Raw genomic sequence first — 15853 nt, forward strand, 5'->3', positions numbered from 1 at the left:
AACTCTACTTTTAAAAGCTGCTCAAAGATAGAGAATAAAATGTGAGGAAACCAAGCGAAGTACTCAAATATGTAAAAAAAAAAAAAAAAAAACTATTTGAACACTGGAAAGCTTAGAAGCCAAGCATAACAAGCACATTTCATCGAGAAAACCATATCATATGGCTTCTTACATGTTAGTGGCTCATCACAGCAGGGTGTTGAGATTTGTGGCCAAAAACAAGATAACAATTTTGTGTTGAAGTTCTTATCTCTCCTCCAAAAATTAAAAAAAAAAAAAAGAATCTAAAAGGAACCAGCGTCTGACATTACCTGGTTTGCCATAACATTTTCCTGCAGTACTCCTTTTTCATCAGACTCGTGAAGCAAAGTAGCATGCTTGTTCTGCTTCTTGGTCTTGGTTGTAGCAAGCAACACCAATCGGTCTTTGCCTTCAGGTTGAATAGTAACTGTTTGATTGTTTGCCAGACTTGATATATCCCAATACACAAACACATTTCATAACACTTTTTTTACAAGTCCCTTCTCATAACACACCTAAAATATCCTGAATTACTCCTACCAACAAAATGGATGGTTCAAGTCCTGCTTTCTCTTATTTTTCCATAAGAAATAGTTCAAGCCATGCTAAGAAACATGAGAAGATAAAAAGTAAATCAGAACCTTGAGACATTTTAACTCAAGTGCTAAAACTTTGTCAATAATTTTAATAAAGAGCAACAAAAATTTAAATAAAGAAAAAATTATTTGATTTCTCTCTGCATTTTTAAAAGAAGACACTTTAAGAGAGGACATGCAAAAAAATGCATCTTCAATTCACTCCAAAGACCAAAAAATGTGTCTTATTGTACTCCAGGAACAAACATATTTCCAGATAACAGGTATCAGACAAGTCTAAGGTTTAGCAAAATAATCTACTTTCTAAATAGTAGATAGCTTGTAAGATAAAACTCAATTTCCTTAATATCCCACAACCCTTCCCTGCCATCAAACGAAACAAGTACATTAAATTTGAACTAGTGAGCCAAACTTAAAAAGAGATCCGCAGACTCCTGGTGCAACTCTCACTTCCACAAAACCTAAATCATTTTGAAATATACAACTTTTTAAACATTTTCTGCAAGTAAAAGAAGTTTCAACAGAGATAATCAAAAAGTCAGTCTGTAATATAGTCTCCTCTCTGGTGCGTCTAGAGGTGGTGTCCTAGGGTTTCAACAAGAGTCTTCGTTCTTACCGAAGCAGGGGCGGCGCCAAAATGGAAAACCTTGAAGAAAGATGGAGCCATCTAAAGTTAACGGAAGAGGAGGAAGAGCTAGTGGCGAACCCAATCGGCAGTGAGGAAGAAATTCAAAAGAAAGAGGGCCTAAGTCTTGTGGGAAAGCTCTGTTCAGAGCACACAGTGGGAAAAGAAATCATTTCCAAAACCATGGATAAAATATGGAGGATCAGTAAACGAGCTAGTTTCCAAGAGGTGGAAAGGAACGTCTTTGTCATTACTTTTGCTACTCATGCTGATAAATCTAGAATCTTGGAAGGAAAGCCTTGGTTATTCGACAATGCACTATTCGTTATTAAGCCTTTCGATGGAGAAATGCAACCCGGGCGCATCAATTTTGGCGTTGAATATTTCTGGCTCCAGTTGCACAACTTACCTCTGGGTTTGATGACTAGAGACTGGGGAGTACAGATTGGAACTTCGGTGGGGCAAGTCCTCGAGGTAGATGTTGGGGAAGATGGAATTGGGTGGGGAAAATTTCTTAGGGTCAGAGTAGAGGTTCAATTACAGAAGACTATGGCTAGGGGAAGGTTTATTTGCATGCAGGGGAAGAAGATTTGGATAAACTTCAAGTATGAGAAACTCCCTAGGTTTTGTTTCTCATGCGGATGGATAGTTCATGGGCCTCAAGGTTGCTCGAAGGGAGGTCAGGCTTTAGGGTCAGATGAATCTCAGTTTGGATCATGGTTAAGAGCTGAAGATAATATGCGTAGAAGATTTTTCTTTCAGTCATCTGGTACCTACAATTCCACTGGGGTGGGATCAGACGGCTGCTCTGAAAATGGGGGTTCTCGGCAGAATACAGGCCAGGAACAGAGGAAAAGTTGGGACGATAGAGTCCCTCAACGAACCTTCGATGGTGAAATGAAGCAGAAATCCAATACACCAGATAGCTCCGTAGCGGATACTGACAGCCTGGTTAGTGGGGAACAAAGAGATATTCGGGTGCTTCAATCCATTGGGCCTATTGAAAAGGATATGACCGCAAAAGGGAAATAGGTCGTTGAAGAAGCTAGACTCGCTTTGGGGCTTGCTCAAGCAGACAGAGGTCAGTTGAGGATGGAAACCATAGCAATAGAACAGGAAAGCAAACCTATTAAAGCTAGTGGAAGATGGAAACGTAAAGCTCGTGGTCAAGGTACTTTACTATCTGAACCTATTTTGATTCTTGGTAGTAAACGCTCCATGAACAATCTGGTTGATATGCCTAATCTAGTGGAGGGGGTAAAAAAGTATAAAAAAGTGGTGGTCATTCCTGAAGAGATTACTAATGTATCGGTGGAGGCTGGTAGTCAGCCCCGCCGAACAATATGAAACTCTTAAGCTGGAACTGTCGGGGGCTTGGGAACCCCCGTACAGTTCAAAGCCTTGGTCTTCTGATCAAGGAAAAAGATCCTGATTTGGTTTTCTTAATGGAAACCAAGTTATATGGTGATCGGGCTAGGAACATTGCTAGAAGATTCAAATTCGAGGGTTGTATAGTCGTAGACGCAGTGGGGAGAAGTGGTGGTTTTTTACTCTTTTGGAAGCAAGACATCCATTATGAGTTGTTTAACTATTCTAAACGACACATCAATGGTTTTGTTTATAACGAAAAAGCTGGCCCTAAGTGGATGTTATCTTGTTTCTATGGTGATCCAATAGTTAGCCAAAGAAGTGAATCCTGGCGTTTGCTAAAATCTTTCAAGCCAGATAACATGGGTTGGTGCATCATTGGAGATTTCAATGAAATTTTATCCAATGATGAGAAGAAGGGGGGAAGGACTAGGGGAGAAAACCAAATGAATTTATTTCGGCAAGTGGTTGAGGATGGCCAGCTCTTTGATCTTGGATGGAGGGGTACAAAATATACCTAGAGTAATCGGCATGAAGATTCTTCTTTTACAAAGGAGAGACTGGATAGGCTTTAGCCAACAAAGAATGGAAGAATATTTTTACAGTTTCTTGTGTGGAAACCATGACAGCTTTGTGCTTAGACCACAGCCCTATCTTTCTTGACTGTAAGTCTGGGCATGGATCAGGATCCTGAAGGTTTTATAATCAATTTAAGTATGATGCCAGCTGGAGCAAAGAAGAAGGTTGTATGTACCTGATCTCAAATGTATGGTTGAAAAGGGCTGATTGTGGAAGTCGAATGAAGAATGTGCAATGGAAACTTGAAGCCTGTGGCAAAGGTTTAAAGTCATGGAGTAAAAATTTACTGAGAAACATAAATCGAGCCATAAATGAGAAGATTAATGAGCTTAGTTGGCTCCAGAGAGATGAGAATGCGGCTAATATGAGTCAGATAAAAACAATACAATCTGAGCTGGGCTTCTTATTAGACCAGGAGGATACAAGATGGAAACAAAGGGCAAAAAGTCATTGGCTAGCACATGGAGATAGAAATACGAAATTCTATCACGCATGTGTAAACCAAAGAAGAAAAAAGAATCTTATCAAAATGGTGATTTCTGATGAAGATAAGCGGCTGGAGGGTCAAGAGGAAATTTCAGAGGGTTTTTTGCAGCATTTCTCCAAAATTTTTACATCTTCCAATCCATCTCAAGTCTCTATTTCTCAGTGTTTACAAGGAGTTGATCACATTATTCCTGGGGAGTCGCAGCATCTTCTCGAAAAGGCCTTCACCCGTGCTGATGTAGAGGAGGCTCTTGGTCAAATGTGTCCTGGGAAATCTCCTGGGCCTGACGGCTTCAATGCAGGGTTTTTCAAAGACCATTGGGATAGAGTGGGGGAGGAGGTAAGTGAGGCTGTGTTGGATTTTTTCAAAACTGGTATTATGCCCCAAGGTTTAAATCACACCCTCATTGTGCTTATTCCTAAGGTTAATTCCCCTACCTATATGCATCAATTTAGACCAATTAGCTTATGTAATGTCCTTTATAAGCTGATTTCTAAAGTTCTTGCTAATAGGTTAAAGGGTGTGCTAGCAAATATCATTTCTTGGAACCAAAGTGCTTTCATCCCTGGTAGATTAATTTCTGATAATATTATGGTGGCGTATGAAGTGCTTCACTCTATGAAATCCAAACAGAAAGGCAAGTCAGGCAATATGGCCATAAAACTTGACATGTCTAAAGCCTTTGATAGGGTAGAATGAGATTTCTTAGAGGCCATTTTAAGGAAATTGGGGTTTAACGAGAGATGGATTAACCTTATCATGGCTTGTGTAAAATCTGTCAGTTACTCAGTTTTGGTTAACGGGTTCCAAGGGGATTCTATAATTCCATCAAGAGGTTTGAGACAAGGAGACCCTCTATCTCCATTTCTTTTCTTGCTTTGTTCTGAAGGGCTCTCCTCCCTACTGAAACAAGCTGAAATGAATGGTAGGATAAAAGGGATAGCAGTAACTAGGGGAGGCATAAGGATAAACCACCTTTTATTTGCTGATGATTGTGTAGTGTTTTGCAGCGCGAGAATCGAACAATGGTATAATCTTATGAGTATCTTACAACAATATGAGCTAGCTTCTGGGCAGACCATTAATAAACAGAAGACTTCCCTTTTATTCAGCTCAAATACTGGTACAGCAGCAAAGGATTTCATCATACAGCGTGCAAATGGAGTCTCCTGTGATAACTATAATAAGTATTTGGGCCTACCTACTGTGGTGGGAAGGTCAAAATACAATTCCTTCAAGTGCTTAAAGGAGAAAATCTGGAGGAGGATTAACAGTTGGAAGACCTCTTTCTTATCTACAGCAGGTAAGGAAATATTGATAAAATGTGTGTTACAAGCAATTCCTGCCTTCACTATGAGTGTTTTTAGGCTTCCTGGGACTTTGTTAAAGGAAATTGAATCTTTGTTTGCAAAATTCTGGTGGAGTCACAATAAAGATGGAAGAGGGATACATTGGAGAAGTTGGTCCAAACTTGGGGATTCCAAAGCTAAGGGAGGTTTAGGCTTTCGGGATCTCCAAAGCTTTAATCGTGCTATGTTAGCCAAACAGGTATGGAGGATCATTACTAATCCTACATCCTTGGTGGCTCGGATCTATAAAGCTAAATACTTCAAAGAGGGGCTGGTTGTTGATGCTAAACTAGGGGGTGCCCTTCTCAAATATGGAGAGGCTTATGGTCAGTCATGGACCTTGTTAAGAGGGGCATGGTCTGGAGAGTGGGAAATGGGAAAAGTATAAAGGTGTGGAAAGACAAATGGCTCCAAAGTCATTCTACTTTTCAAGTTCAAACTGTGCCTAATAGTATCAGTTCTGAGGCCACAGTTTCTATTCTCATAGATGAAGAGAGTCATACTTGGAAGAAAGGGATGGTTGATGAGATCTTCAAACAAGATGAATCCAGATTAATTTGCAACATTCCTATCAGCTCTAGCAATGCAGTGGACTAGCTTATATGGGGTTATTCTAACAAGGGTGTCTTCTCAATAAAGAGCGCCTATTTTTCTGACCTAGATACTAAAAATTTGGATAAAGGGGAATCCTCAAGTTCTTCACAAGATCAGATTCAATGGCATAGAATATGGAAGCTTGGTATTTCGGGAAAGGTGAAACAATTTTTGTGGAGAGTTCTAAATGATCTATTACCTACCAGACTTAACCTTGCAAAGAAAAAAGTCATTGAGTCTTCTCTATGCCCTATTTGTAATCTGGAGGTAGAGTCTATTTTACACATACTGTGGTATTGTCCAGCAGCAGGCGATGTGTGGGGGGATGGGGCCAGCCCTGTGAAGAAATGGAGTGGGAGCTATGCTGACTTCCCAAGTCTATGGTATGATTTTCTTGCCAAACTAGATAATGACAGTTTGGAATTGATCTCTGTTATCTACTATAGACTTTGGACTCGCAGGAACCAACTTGTTTTTGATAATCAGTTTGCCAGTCCTTCTAAGGTGCTCATGTCAGCAGCTGCTGATGTAGAATTGTTCAAAGAGGCTAGACCAGCTCCAAGTTTGGGGGCTGAGACTCTGGCCGAAATGGCTCCACCTGATCCCAGAAGAACATGGAGGGTCCCCCCTCCAAGATGCTTGAAAGTGAATTTAGATGCTGGCTTTGACAAGACCCAGCAGCACATGGGCATTGGTATAGTCATTAGAGATTCCTCAGGAGATGCTCAAGTGACCCTTGCGGCTCCCAGATCTTTTGTTCCCTCTGCATACTTAGCTGAATGCTATGCTCTTCTTAGGGCTGTCTCATTATGCCAGGAACTGGGTTTTGAACTAGTTGAATTTGAAAGTGATGCAAAGAATGTAGTTGATGCAATCAATTCAAATAGCTCAGATATGTCTTGGCCAGGTCAGATTATTGAAGACATAAGGCTGATAATGGAGTCACACCAAAACTGGAAACTTTCTTTTATTCGTAGGGTAGGTAACCAAGCTGCCCATGTTTTGGCAAAGTTCGGTTTATTTCTAGAGAGCGAATTAGTCTGGATGGAGGAGGGACCAGATGTGGTCCTTCCTATTATTGCTCTCGACAAGTTGTGTATCTTGTAACTTACGAAATGAATGGATATCCTTTTCAAAAAAAAAAAAAAAAAAAAAGAAGTTTCAAACTTTTAGCAACTCATTTCCTTCCAAATAGTTGAAAAAAACACAAATATAAAATCCAGAATTCAGAATTTTTTCCAACAAATTAATTTCTTTAAATACTAATAAAAAAATTAAAAAGAATTCTAGCCCACACAAAAAATGGGGAAAATGTAGTCAAAATTATTTTCTATAAAACCAAACCAAACCAACACAAATTTTCGATTCCTTTTTCATGATCTAATTGTTACAGACAAAACACCAAACCTTAATTGTTCTACCGTATGGGAAAAATCAATTATAAAGTAAGCAAAAAACCAGAATTAAAAGTTTTCATTTCCCTTTCCTTCTCATAGACCAAAACAAGAATTAGGGGAGGTAGAGCTTCGATTTTGAGGGTGCAAAAACAGAGCAGATGCGGGTCTAATGCAGATGCAGAAGCCATGGCCGAGAAGGGTTTGATGCTCATGGGTGAGAATTGCGGCTGCTGTTCATGGGTGAGGAATGAGGATGGTCTGAAAACACATTAGGTTTTGTTCTAAAGGAGGATAAATTGGACATTTCATATGTTTTGATGTGGAATGTGTGCCCTTTCGTGTTTTATAAATGTCATGCGAACTAGCATTTTTCTAAGAATAAATCTTCTTCACGGTCGAAAAGTCCTCCCGGGGTGCGAGAGGTTTCTGTCTTTGCTCTCAGCAAAGTGCGTCCCTGGGGTTTTTCGAGGAAAACTGCAGAGCTACGTATGGAGGAAGAACTAGAGAGTCTATGGAAAGGTTTCACGCTAACAGATCAGGAAAAGAAAGGCTTTGAAGTTATGAAAACAGAGGTTGAAACGGTGGCAGGGGAAAAAAAGTTTTGTCTGCAGCTGCTAGTGGTTGCTGAAAAACAGGTGAATAAAGAAGCTTTCAGAACCACGATGTCGAAGCTATGGAGCCCAGAAGGATGGATCCAATTTAAGGAAATGGGCATAAACAAATTCCTGATGGAATTCGAGATGGAACAAGACAAAAAGAAGGTCCTGCAGGGGCGTCCTTGGACCTTTGACAGATTCCTGGTCTGCATGGAAGACGTTGATTGGTCAGCTCCCCCGAACGAAGCCTCTTTCTCCCAGGAATCTTTTTGGATTCAAATACATAACATGCCGTTGGGCAGTATGAACACTGAAATTGGTTCTCAAATAGGAGCAAGTATCGGAGAGATAATGGAGATAGATTCAGACATGTCAGGCTGTGCATGGGGTCAGTTCCTACGAATAAAAGTTCGCATCAACATCATGGAACAGTTGAATCGGGGCAGACTTATGAAGATGGAAGATAAAACTATTTGGCTCCCATTCAGGTATGAGAGACTTCCAGTCTTTTGTCTTCACTATGGAGTCATAAAGCATAAGAAGGAAGGCTGCACAAGACCAGCTAGATGGAGTCAAAACTCCCGCAAGATCGAGTATGGCCATTGGCTTCGGGCCAACCCCCCTAAACCAGATAGCTTGTCCATGAAGAGATACGAGGGAAGAGGAAGGGGAGAGGCAGAATCATCTTGGCGGGAAAAAAACCACTCTGAGGTTACTATTCCTGGTCATAGACATGAGGGACACAATCTCTCAAATCAGGGAACAGAGGGTACAATTAACAGGGACACGACGCAGGATACAAGTGGTGATCTAAAGCAATCCCAAAAAGGGTTTACTTTTACGGCTACATTACCCAAAGAGTCAATTTCTAACCAGGGTTTCAAGCACTCACAGAGCGCAACTGGTACTTGGCAACATACTAGAAACGAGGCTTCTGGTTTTGAAAAGGGACGTGACCAAACTGAGGTGGAAAAAGGAAGAAACAGGAAATCCAGGTCACCAAAAGGCCAGCCTAAACAAGTCCCAGTACCTCCCATTAAAACAGAACCATCTATTGCAAACCAGGTTAATTCTCTTAACCTTTTCTTGCAGTCGCAGATCAATGTCCTCAATAATCCTAATAAGTCCACCTGGAAAAGAAGAGCTAGGGAGCAGTCCCAAACAGAAAAAGACCTTGAGAAGGAGGACCTGGTTATGTGTAGTGATGATCTACCGTTGAAAAGAAGGGGGGATGATATCTTTAACAGTGCAGAATTTAAGAAAAAACAGAAGAAATATGAGGTACAAGAAGGGGATACCAAAGAAGAAGAAATGGTGGTGGCTGCTTGGCAGCCCCACCAACAATCATGATTTGTTTAAGTTGGAACTGCCGAGGGCTTGGGAACCCTCGGACAGTTAGAGAGCTACACCGATTGGTGAAATCAAAGTTCCCTAGTCTCATCTTCCTTATGGAGACTAAATGCAACAGAAACAAAATTGAGCTGGTGAAGAAAAGTCTGAATATGGCTAACAGCTTTGTGGTGGATAGTAGAGGGGCTAGTGGAGGGCTGGCTTTCATTTGGAACGATTCTGTGAACGTGAACTTGCTTAGTTACTCACAAAACCATATCTCTCTTAGCGTGAATACAAATATGGTGAATCAGACTTGGACACTTATTGGCTTCTACGGAGATCATGTTACTGGAAGAAGGAAATTAAGTTGGGCTCTACTCCGTGCCTTGCAACCAGCTGATGATCATCCATGGTTATGTCTCGGAGACTATAACGAAATCTTGAGCAATGGAGAAAAAGTAGGGGGTGCTCTTAGGCCTCTATCTCAAATGGAAGAGTTCATAATAGCTCTACTAGATACGGGTCTTCATGACTTAGGTTTTAAGGGAGATCAATTCACTTGGTGCAATAATAGAGAAGGCCTCCAATTCACAAAAGAGAGACTCGATAGAGCGTGTGCTAACTCCCCTTGGCAACTTTTGTTTGAAAATTATTCAGTAACTTCAACAGCAGCTAGCTGCTCAGATCACAATCCTTTGGTGGTGTCGATTCTTACTCTGGAACAGCTTGATTATAGAGTTGAGAAACCATTCAGATATGAGGTCAGGTGGAAATTACAAGAGGAATGTAAAAAAATCATTGAGGAGTCATGGAACAGAAATAGCCCAAAGTCGAACAAGTTGCAGGTGGCCTCAGAAAATCTTATTAGAAGTAGAGAAAGTTTGAGCTGGTGGAGCAAAAAATCAGTGATGCCCGATACTAATCTAATCCATAGCAAGTTCCAGAAACTTCAAACCCTCCAAATTGCTAATGAAGGAAACCTTAGAGAGGAAATTCAGGCTGCTAGAGGAGAGATTAACCAGCTTCTTGAAGAGGAAGACACCCACTGGAGACAAAGGGCCAAACAGAAATGGCTCCTAGAGGGAGACAGAAACACTAGATTCTTTCACCAGTGTGCAACTTAGAGAAGGAAGAAGAACACTATCCGTAAAGTGGCAGATGAATCGGGTGCCGTAGCCTCTACTCCTGAAGGTGTTAGTGAAAAATTTAATTGCTTCTTTAAAAATATGTTCTCTATTTCTAATCCTCAAGGATTATCAGAATCTTTACAACACCTCAAACCTTCGGTTACAGAGGAGATGAACACTAAGTTGAAGAGAAACTTTACACAACAAGAGGTGGAAGAGGCGATATTCAACATGAACCCTTTTAGCTCGCCTGGACCAGACAGGTTCCCCCCGGCATTCTATCAAAATCATTGGTCTCTTGTTGGGAAAGAGGTAAGTGAAGCTGTCTTATATATTTTGAACTCGGGTGGGAAGGTTGATTCAATAAATGATACTCAAATTGTTTTGATCCCTAAAAAGGAAAACCCCTTAACAGTCTCAGACTACCGCCCCATTAGTCTCTGTAATGTTATCTATAAAATGGTATCCAAGGCAATTGCAAATAGACTGAAATCAATTTTGCCAGATATCATATCAAGCACACAATCGGCTTTTGTCCCAGGTAGACTGATATCAGATAACCTTATTGTTGCCTTCGAAGCCTTACACACAATGCACAGCAGGTTAGGAGGAAAGGAAGGGTTCATGGCTCTCAAGCTCGACATGAGCAAAGCATACGATCAGATTGAGTGGCAGTTCCTCAAAGAAGTTATGCTCAAGATGGGGTTTGCTACAGAATGGGTACAACTGGTGATGAATTGTGTGGAGACAATGTCTTACTCAATTATTCTGAATGGCTCTCCTCAAGAAGTTTTTATACCAACAAGAGGCATAAGGCAGGGAGATCCCTTGTCTCCCTACCTTTTTATTTTATGAGCTGAAGTATTAACCTCCTTGCTTGAGAATGCTGAAAGAACCAAGGCTATCACAGGGATACCGATAGCTCGAAGGAGAGTTACTATCAACCACCTGCTGTTCGCCGACGACAGCCTCTTGTTTTGCAAGGCAAACTCTCTGGAATGGAGCAGGATGTTACACGTTCTTAGCACCTATGAAAAAGCTTCTGGCCAAAGACTCAACAAAGACAAGACCGCAATTCATTTCAGCAGAAATACCTCACAGGAAAACAAGGACTTGATTTTGAGTATAGCAGGGGTACGTTCAGCTCAATCTTATGAAAGATACTTGGGCCTTCCAGCATCAATGGGTAAATCAAGAACTAAATCCTTCAAGTTAATACTGGACAAGATTAGAATGAAAATCAGCAGCCTCAAAGTTCGGTTACTCTCACAAGCAGGCAAGGAAATTTTTATAAAATTAGTTCTCCAAGCAATGCCAACGTATAGCATGGCAGTTTTTAACCTCCCGGGATCCCTTCTAAAGGAAATTAATAAGCTGCTGAGCAATTTTTGGTGGGGGCAGGTCGAGCAAGAAAGAAAGATCCATTGGACCTCATGGAAGAACATGGGGAGGGCAAAAGCAATAGGGGGAATGGGCTTTCGAGAACTCCATTCTTTCAATCTTGCAATGCTTCCTAAGCAAGCTTGGAGGTTAATCCATTACCCTCAAGCACTTGTATCCAAAGTCCTAAAAGCAAAATATTTCCCCCACGGGCAGTTTTTGAATGCCAAGCTAGGACACAAACCCTCTTATATCTGGAGAAGCATAATGGCAGCTAGAGATGTGATAGTTAAAGGGACTAGATGGAGAGTTGGTAACGGAGCAAGTATAAACATTCTCCAAGATAAATGGATCCCGAGGCCTACAACATTCAGAGTTCAAGCCACTTGCCCCAGCATAAGCATAGGAGATAAGGTCAGTTCCCTCATTGACCAGAATTCGAGATAATGGAACTCCCAGCTAGTGAACCAATTATTCCCCCAGGAAGAAGCAGAAATCATCCAACAGATTCCTCTCAGTCCTTCTAACTGTGAGGATAAACTGATTTGGTTGGGAACTCCTCAAGGCATTAACTTTGTCAAAAGTGCATATCATATGCTTAGGGAGATGGAGGCACTGGAAAAAGGCCAAGGGTCGAATAGTTCTCATAGGGACCAGTTCTGGAAAAGGCTATGGAAGTTAAGAATTACCCCAACTGCAAAGAATTTTATGTGGAGGGTATGCAATGAGGCGCTACCTACCAACTTCAATCTGTTCAAGAGGAAGATTCTTGACAAACCTCTCTGTCCCATTTGTTGGCAAGAAGATGAGACAATCCTCCACGCCCTGTGGTCTTGTCCAGCGGCACAAGATGTCTGGCACAATTGTTCCCGTAAAATTTAGAAGTTAAAATCCCAGTGGCACTCAATCTAGGAAATTATGAATTCCCTTGACTCAACTGACCAACAGGATCTGGTAGAAGAGTTAGCCATGGTTGCAAAAAGAATATGGATGAGAAGGAATGAATTTGTGTTTAAGCAGGAATTTAAGAGCCCAAATTCTTTAGCAGAGCTGGCTATTTCTGATTTAAGAGATATGAGGAAGATGCAAATGAAAAACTCAACAAGAGATCAAAGATTGCATAACCAGAATGTTAACTGGTCTCCTCCCCCTATTCACGTCTAGAAGATCAATTGGGATGCCGCGGTTGATAAAGCAAAATGCAAAGTGGGTATTGGGATCATTGTAAGGAATCATACGGGGAGTGTGGTGGCAACCTCAAGACTTAATAGACCACTCTATCCGGATCCTGCACTAGCAGAAGCTATAGGTGCTTTGGAAGCCACCAGACTTTGTCACCACTTGGGCCTCACGAATATTATCCTGGAAGGGGATGCGCTTCAAGTGATTCAAGCGATCAATAGCAGGAGCGAGAATTGGTCTTCAACTGGGATGATTATGGAAGATGTAAAGGGTCAACTGAGCACTTTTGAGAGCTGGTCTGCAATACACATACGTAGAGAGGGAAACAAGGCAGCACATGAGCTGGCCAGGAATGCACTTGTAACATCTACGTCTTCCTTAGATGTAGACTGTATTCCCTCTTGTATAATCAACTTCATTTAATGAATGAAATGAAGTATGTTTTACTCAAAAAAAAAAAAAAAAAAAATCTTCTTCACACTCTACTGTGTGAAGAAGCCCCAGCACACCTAATGTGCTAAAAAAAAAAAAAAAAAAAAATTTCTTCACAGTGTGCTGCGGCTTCCAGCTGTTCCCCAGCATATCTCTTTTTCTAATGAGAAAAGCTACGCATTAGTCGGAAGCCGCAGCACACCTCACTTCAATTTTTATTTTCACACTCAATACGTTGAGTGTGCTGCGGCTTCCGACTGATACAAATGTTTTCTCTTTTCTAATATAATTAATCCACCTTAATTGGTGTGCAGTGTGCTTAATATAAAGAGGCTTCCATGTAGCATGATTGTATGCAATTACATGGCAGATTCTATAATAATATTTCACTGGATGAAATCTATACTTCTGAGAGTGGAATGAGAAATGTTTTAGCCTATGATTTTATAAAAATAAATTCACATTTTAATGTAACTTGATGTAGTATGTTAGATTATAAAGTTATTTTTATTATAAAGTGAATCTAATGTACTATATAAAGCCACATCAATTTATAAATTTATTTTTATAGAATCTTTTTATAACCGTAGAACTTATCAAATAACTTTGAAAGCTACAACGGTAACATTTTGTAAAGGACATTGCACCACTTAAATTAATAATAATGGGTTTTCATACCAAGAGATTTTGTTGTATTCCTGGATTTTGACAACTCTTTAAAAGATCTCATTATAAACCGATTGTAGTCTTTTTAAAAACACTTGTTTTCTTTTACTCATTATGTCAAACACATTGACATCAATGCAGATTATACTGTGGCATCCCATCCCTCATGAAAGTTTGTGTGAGTTCCGTGATGCCAGAAATTTAGGCATATAATAATCTCAAGGAAAGTACATGTGTAAGATATTTGGTTTATGATAATGCAATGAAATGTAAACAAAACACGTTGTTGTGACAACATTAGCAAGCCATGTACCAAAATACTAAACTTCATGAAAAGGGGCTTCTCGCCCTTCATTAATCACAAAACATTACATCATCTAGAGTACATCTACTCGACCACAACCAACTCGAAGACACCAACACGTGATACGCTGGGGGATCCCACATTTGGACTATTAAGTGAACCCAAGTATGACATTGTTCCAACCCACTCCCCATGAGGCATTTTTCTTTTCTTGTGATGTAGGTGGTAATGCTTAGCAGAATGGTCACAAGGAATTCTCCATCCTGTACAATGAATAAAGACTCATGCTAACTACTCACACACACACACACACACGCATAGACAAGCACACCGATATCCAAGATTCCCACACTTGAATCTAACAATCACATAGAAAACATTTAAAACATCGAAAATATTAAAAACATCATAAATTAGTGGGTAAATATAGCTAACAATATATTGTTTGAAATGTTTATTTATGCTTGTACAATAGAGGAGAGGTTATAGAAATAATGGAATGCTTCTTACACACAACATTCACCCTCTAACTATCTTAGAAACTAACCTACCTTCCTACGTTAGAAGTTCTTTCATTGCCTCTTTGCTCCTTACTTTCCGAAACAGTCGCCTTCTAATGCTTCTTAGCGAATAAAATCTCAAAAGTAAGATCTTATCCAATGTCTAGGTCCTTTAAATAGATTGGGATTGACAGATGTCCTTTCTAACGTATCTCTTACTCTAGGTATGCTTGGATATGAGTCTATCATCATTGTCTTATCACACTATAGGATGACAGAGACAAGTGACCAGGGTATGATCCGCATACCCTACGGTTTGCTAACTCCTTAGTCTTTCCTTGAACGAGGGTTCTCCACATGGAGTCGAGTCATATTTATGAGTCCTTGACGATATGACTTGTCGTGCCTTCACCTTTTATTGTAGAGCCACATCTAATGTGACCTTTTAGATGGAGGTATGGCTTCTATGTACCATGCTGACGCTTTTTCGAGCCCTTCCATGTTATCTCGGAATGTTCCCATATTTGGTTGTGCCAGACCTTGACTATTGCTCTTATTTGGGGAGTGATTCTATCTCGCCTTGGGCGGGTAGCTCCTAACTCATCCATCCTCATCAGTCCCTTCAGCTCCTCACAGTGGGCGACTTTTCTAGCTTGCTTGCCACGGTCGAGATGATCATCTCCACCTTGCTCTGGTACATGTCAATCGACTTCCCACAAGGTGCTTGCTCGCTTAGATGTTGAACAAGCTGCACTCTGTGTCTCTCACTGTTGATTCCTTAAACCAGATGAGTATTTCTCATCTTTGCCTTTCTTTTAACTGCATGAATGATCTATCCCCTTTCACGTTTAGTAGGCTTTGACATCCTATCCTCCTTATAAAGAATTTTTTCCTTAAAATTCAGTGATGGCTCTCCCTTGTCTAGTCTTCTCAAGGGATGCGAGTTCATACAGGGGACCTGTCGATGTCTCTGGTAGCCTTCGACTGTAAATGAGGCTTTCCCTCAATCACGTCAGTAGGCTGACCTCCATCATTTAGGGTCGAGACATGAGATGACTCTGTCTTCTTCTTTGATCGTGTCCATTGGTTGTGGTATCTTGTATCATAGCGCTTAGGCCAGGTTCGTTCTCATAGGATGTCGGTGAATCTTCACCCTTGGCCTCATCTTGCTCATCACGTTTTGCCACTGTTCTCTTCCCCTCTCTTAGCACTGAACTCATGCCAATGTGATCTATCATTTCAGATATTTGATCCCTAGCCCTTCGAGCACTCTTCTTGTCTCGACGAAGTTCCTCCTCTATCTGTCGTTGTTCAGCCT

The 15853-nt window shown here is 40.7% G+C and overlaps 1 protein-coding gene and 1 non-coding gene across 2 annotated transcripts; one reads left to right on the plus strand and one right to left on the minus strand.

Moving 5' to 3' along the window:
• Positions 1-107: 107 nt before the first annotated feature.
• Positions 108-196, minus strand: LOC118349367. The gene has a single exon (XR_004802337.1). It is a non-coding gene; the product is annotated as a small nucleolar RNA R24 (small nucleolar RNA).
• Positions 197-10242: 10046 nt separating this feature from the next.
• On the plus strand, positions 10243-13056 carry LOC108997755. The gene is made up of 6 exons (XM_018974130.1): positions 10243-10383; positions 10471-10800; positions 10954-11865; positions 11935-12168; positions 12400-12590; positions 12681-13056. The coding sequence occupies exons 1-6, from the start codon at positions 10243-10245 to the stop codon at positions 13054-13056; spliced, it is 2184 nt and encodes a 727-aa protein (XP_018829675.1).
• Positions 13057-15853: the final 2797 nt, after the last annotated feature.

The sequence above is a fragment of the Juglans regia genome, chromosome 8 (genome assembly GCF_001411555.2).
Source record: "Juglans regia cultivar Chandler chromosome 8, Walnut 2.0, whole genome shotgun sequence".
Lineage (NCBI taxonomy): Eukaryota > Viridiplantae > Streptophyta > Magnoliopsida > Fagales > Juglandaceae > Juglans > Juglans regia.

What these genes read in the sequence shown, in the direction of transcription:
- LOC108997755 (XM_018974130.1), top strand. Translation starts at nt 10,243, where the DNA reads ATGAACACTAAGTTGAAGAGAAACTTTACACAACAAGAGGTGGAAGAG. An exon ending in GGTCTCTTGTTGGGAAAGAG is followed by an intron (nt 10,384 to 10,470) that starts GTAAGTGAAGCT and finishes ATCCCTAAAAAG; the next exon opens with GAAAACCCCTTAACAGTCTC. An exon ending in CATAACCAGAATGTTAACTG is followed by an intron (nt 12,591 to 12,680) that starts GTCTCCTCCCCC and finishes GATCATTGTAAG; the next exon opens with GAATCATACGGGGAGTGTGG.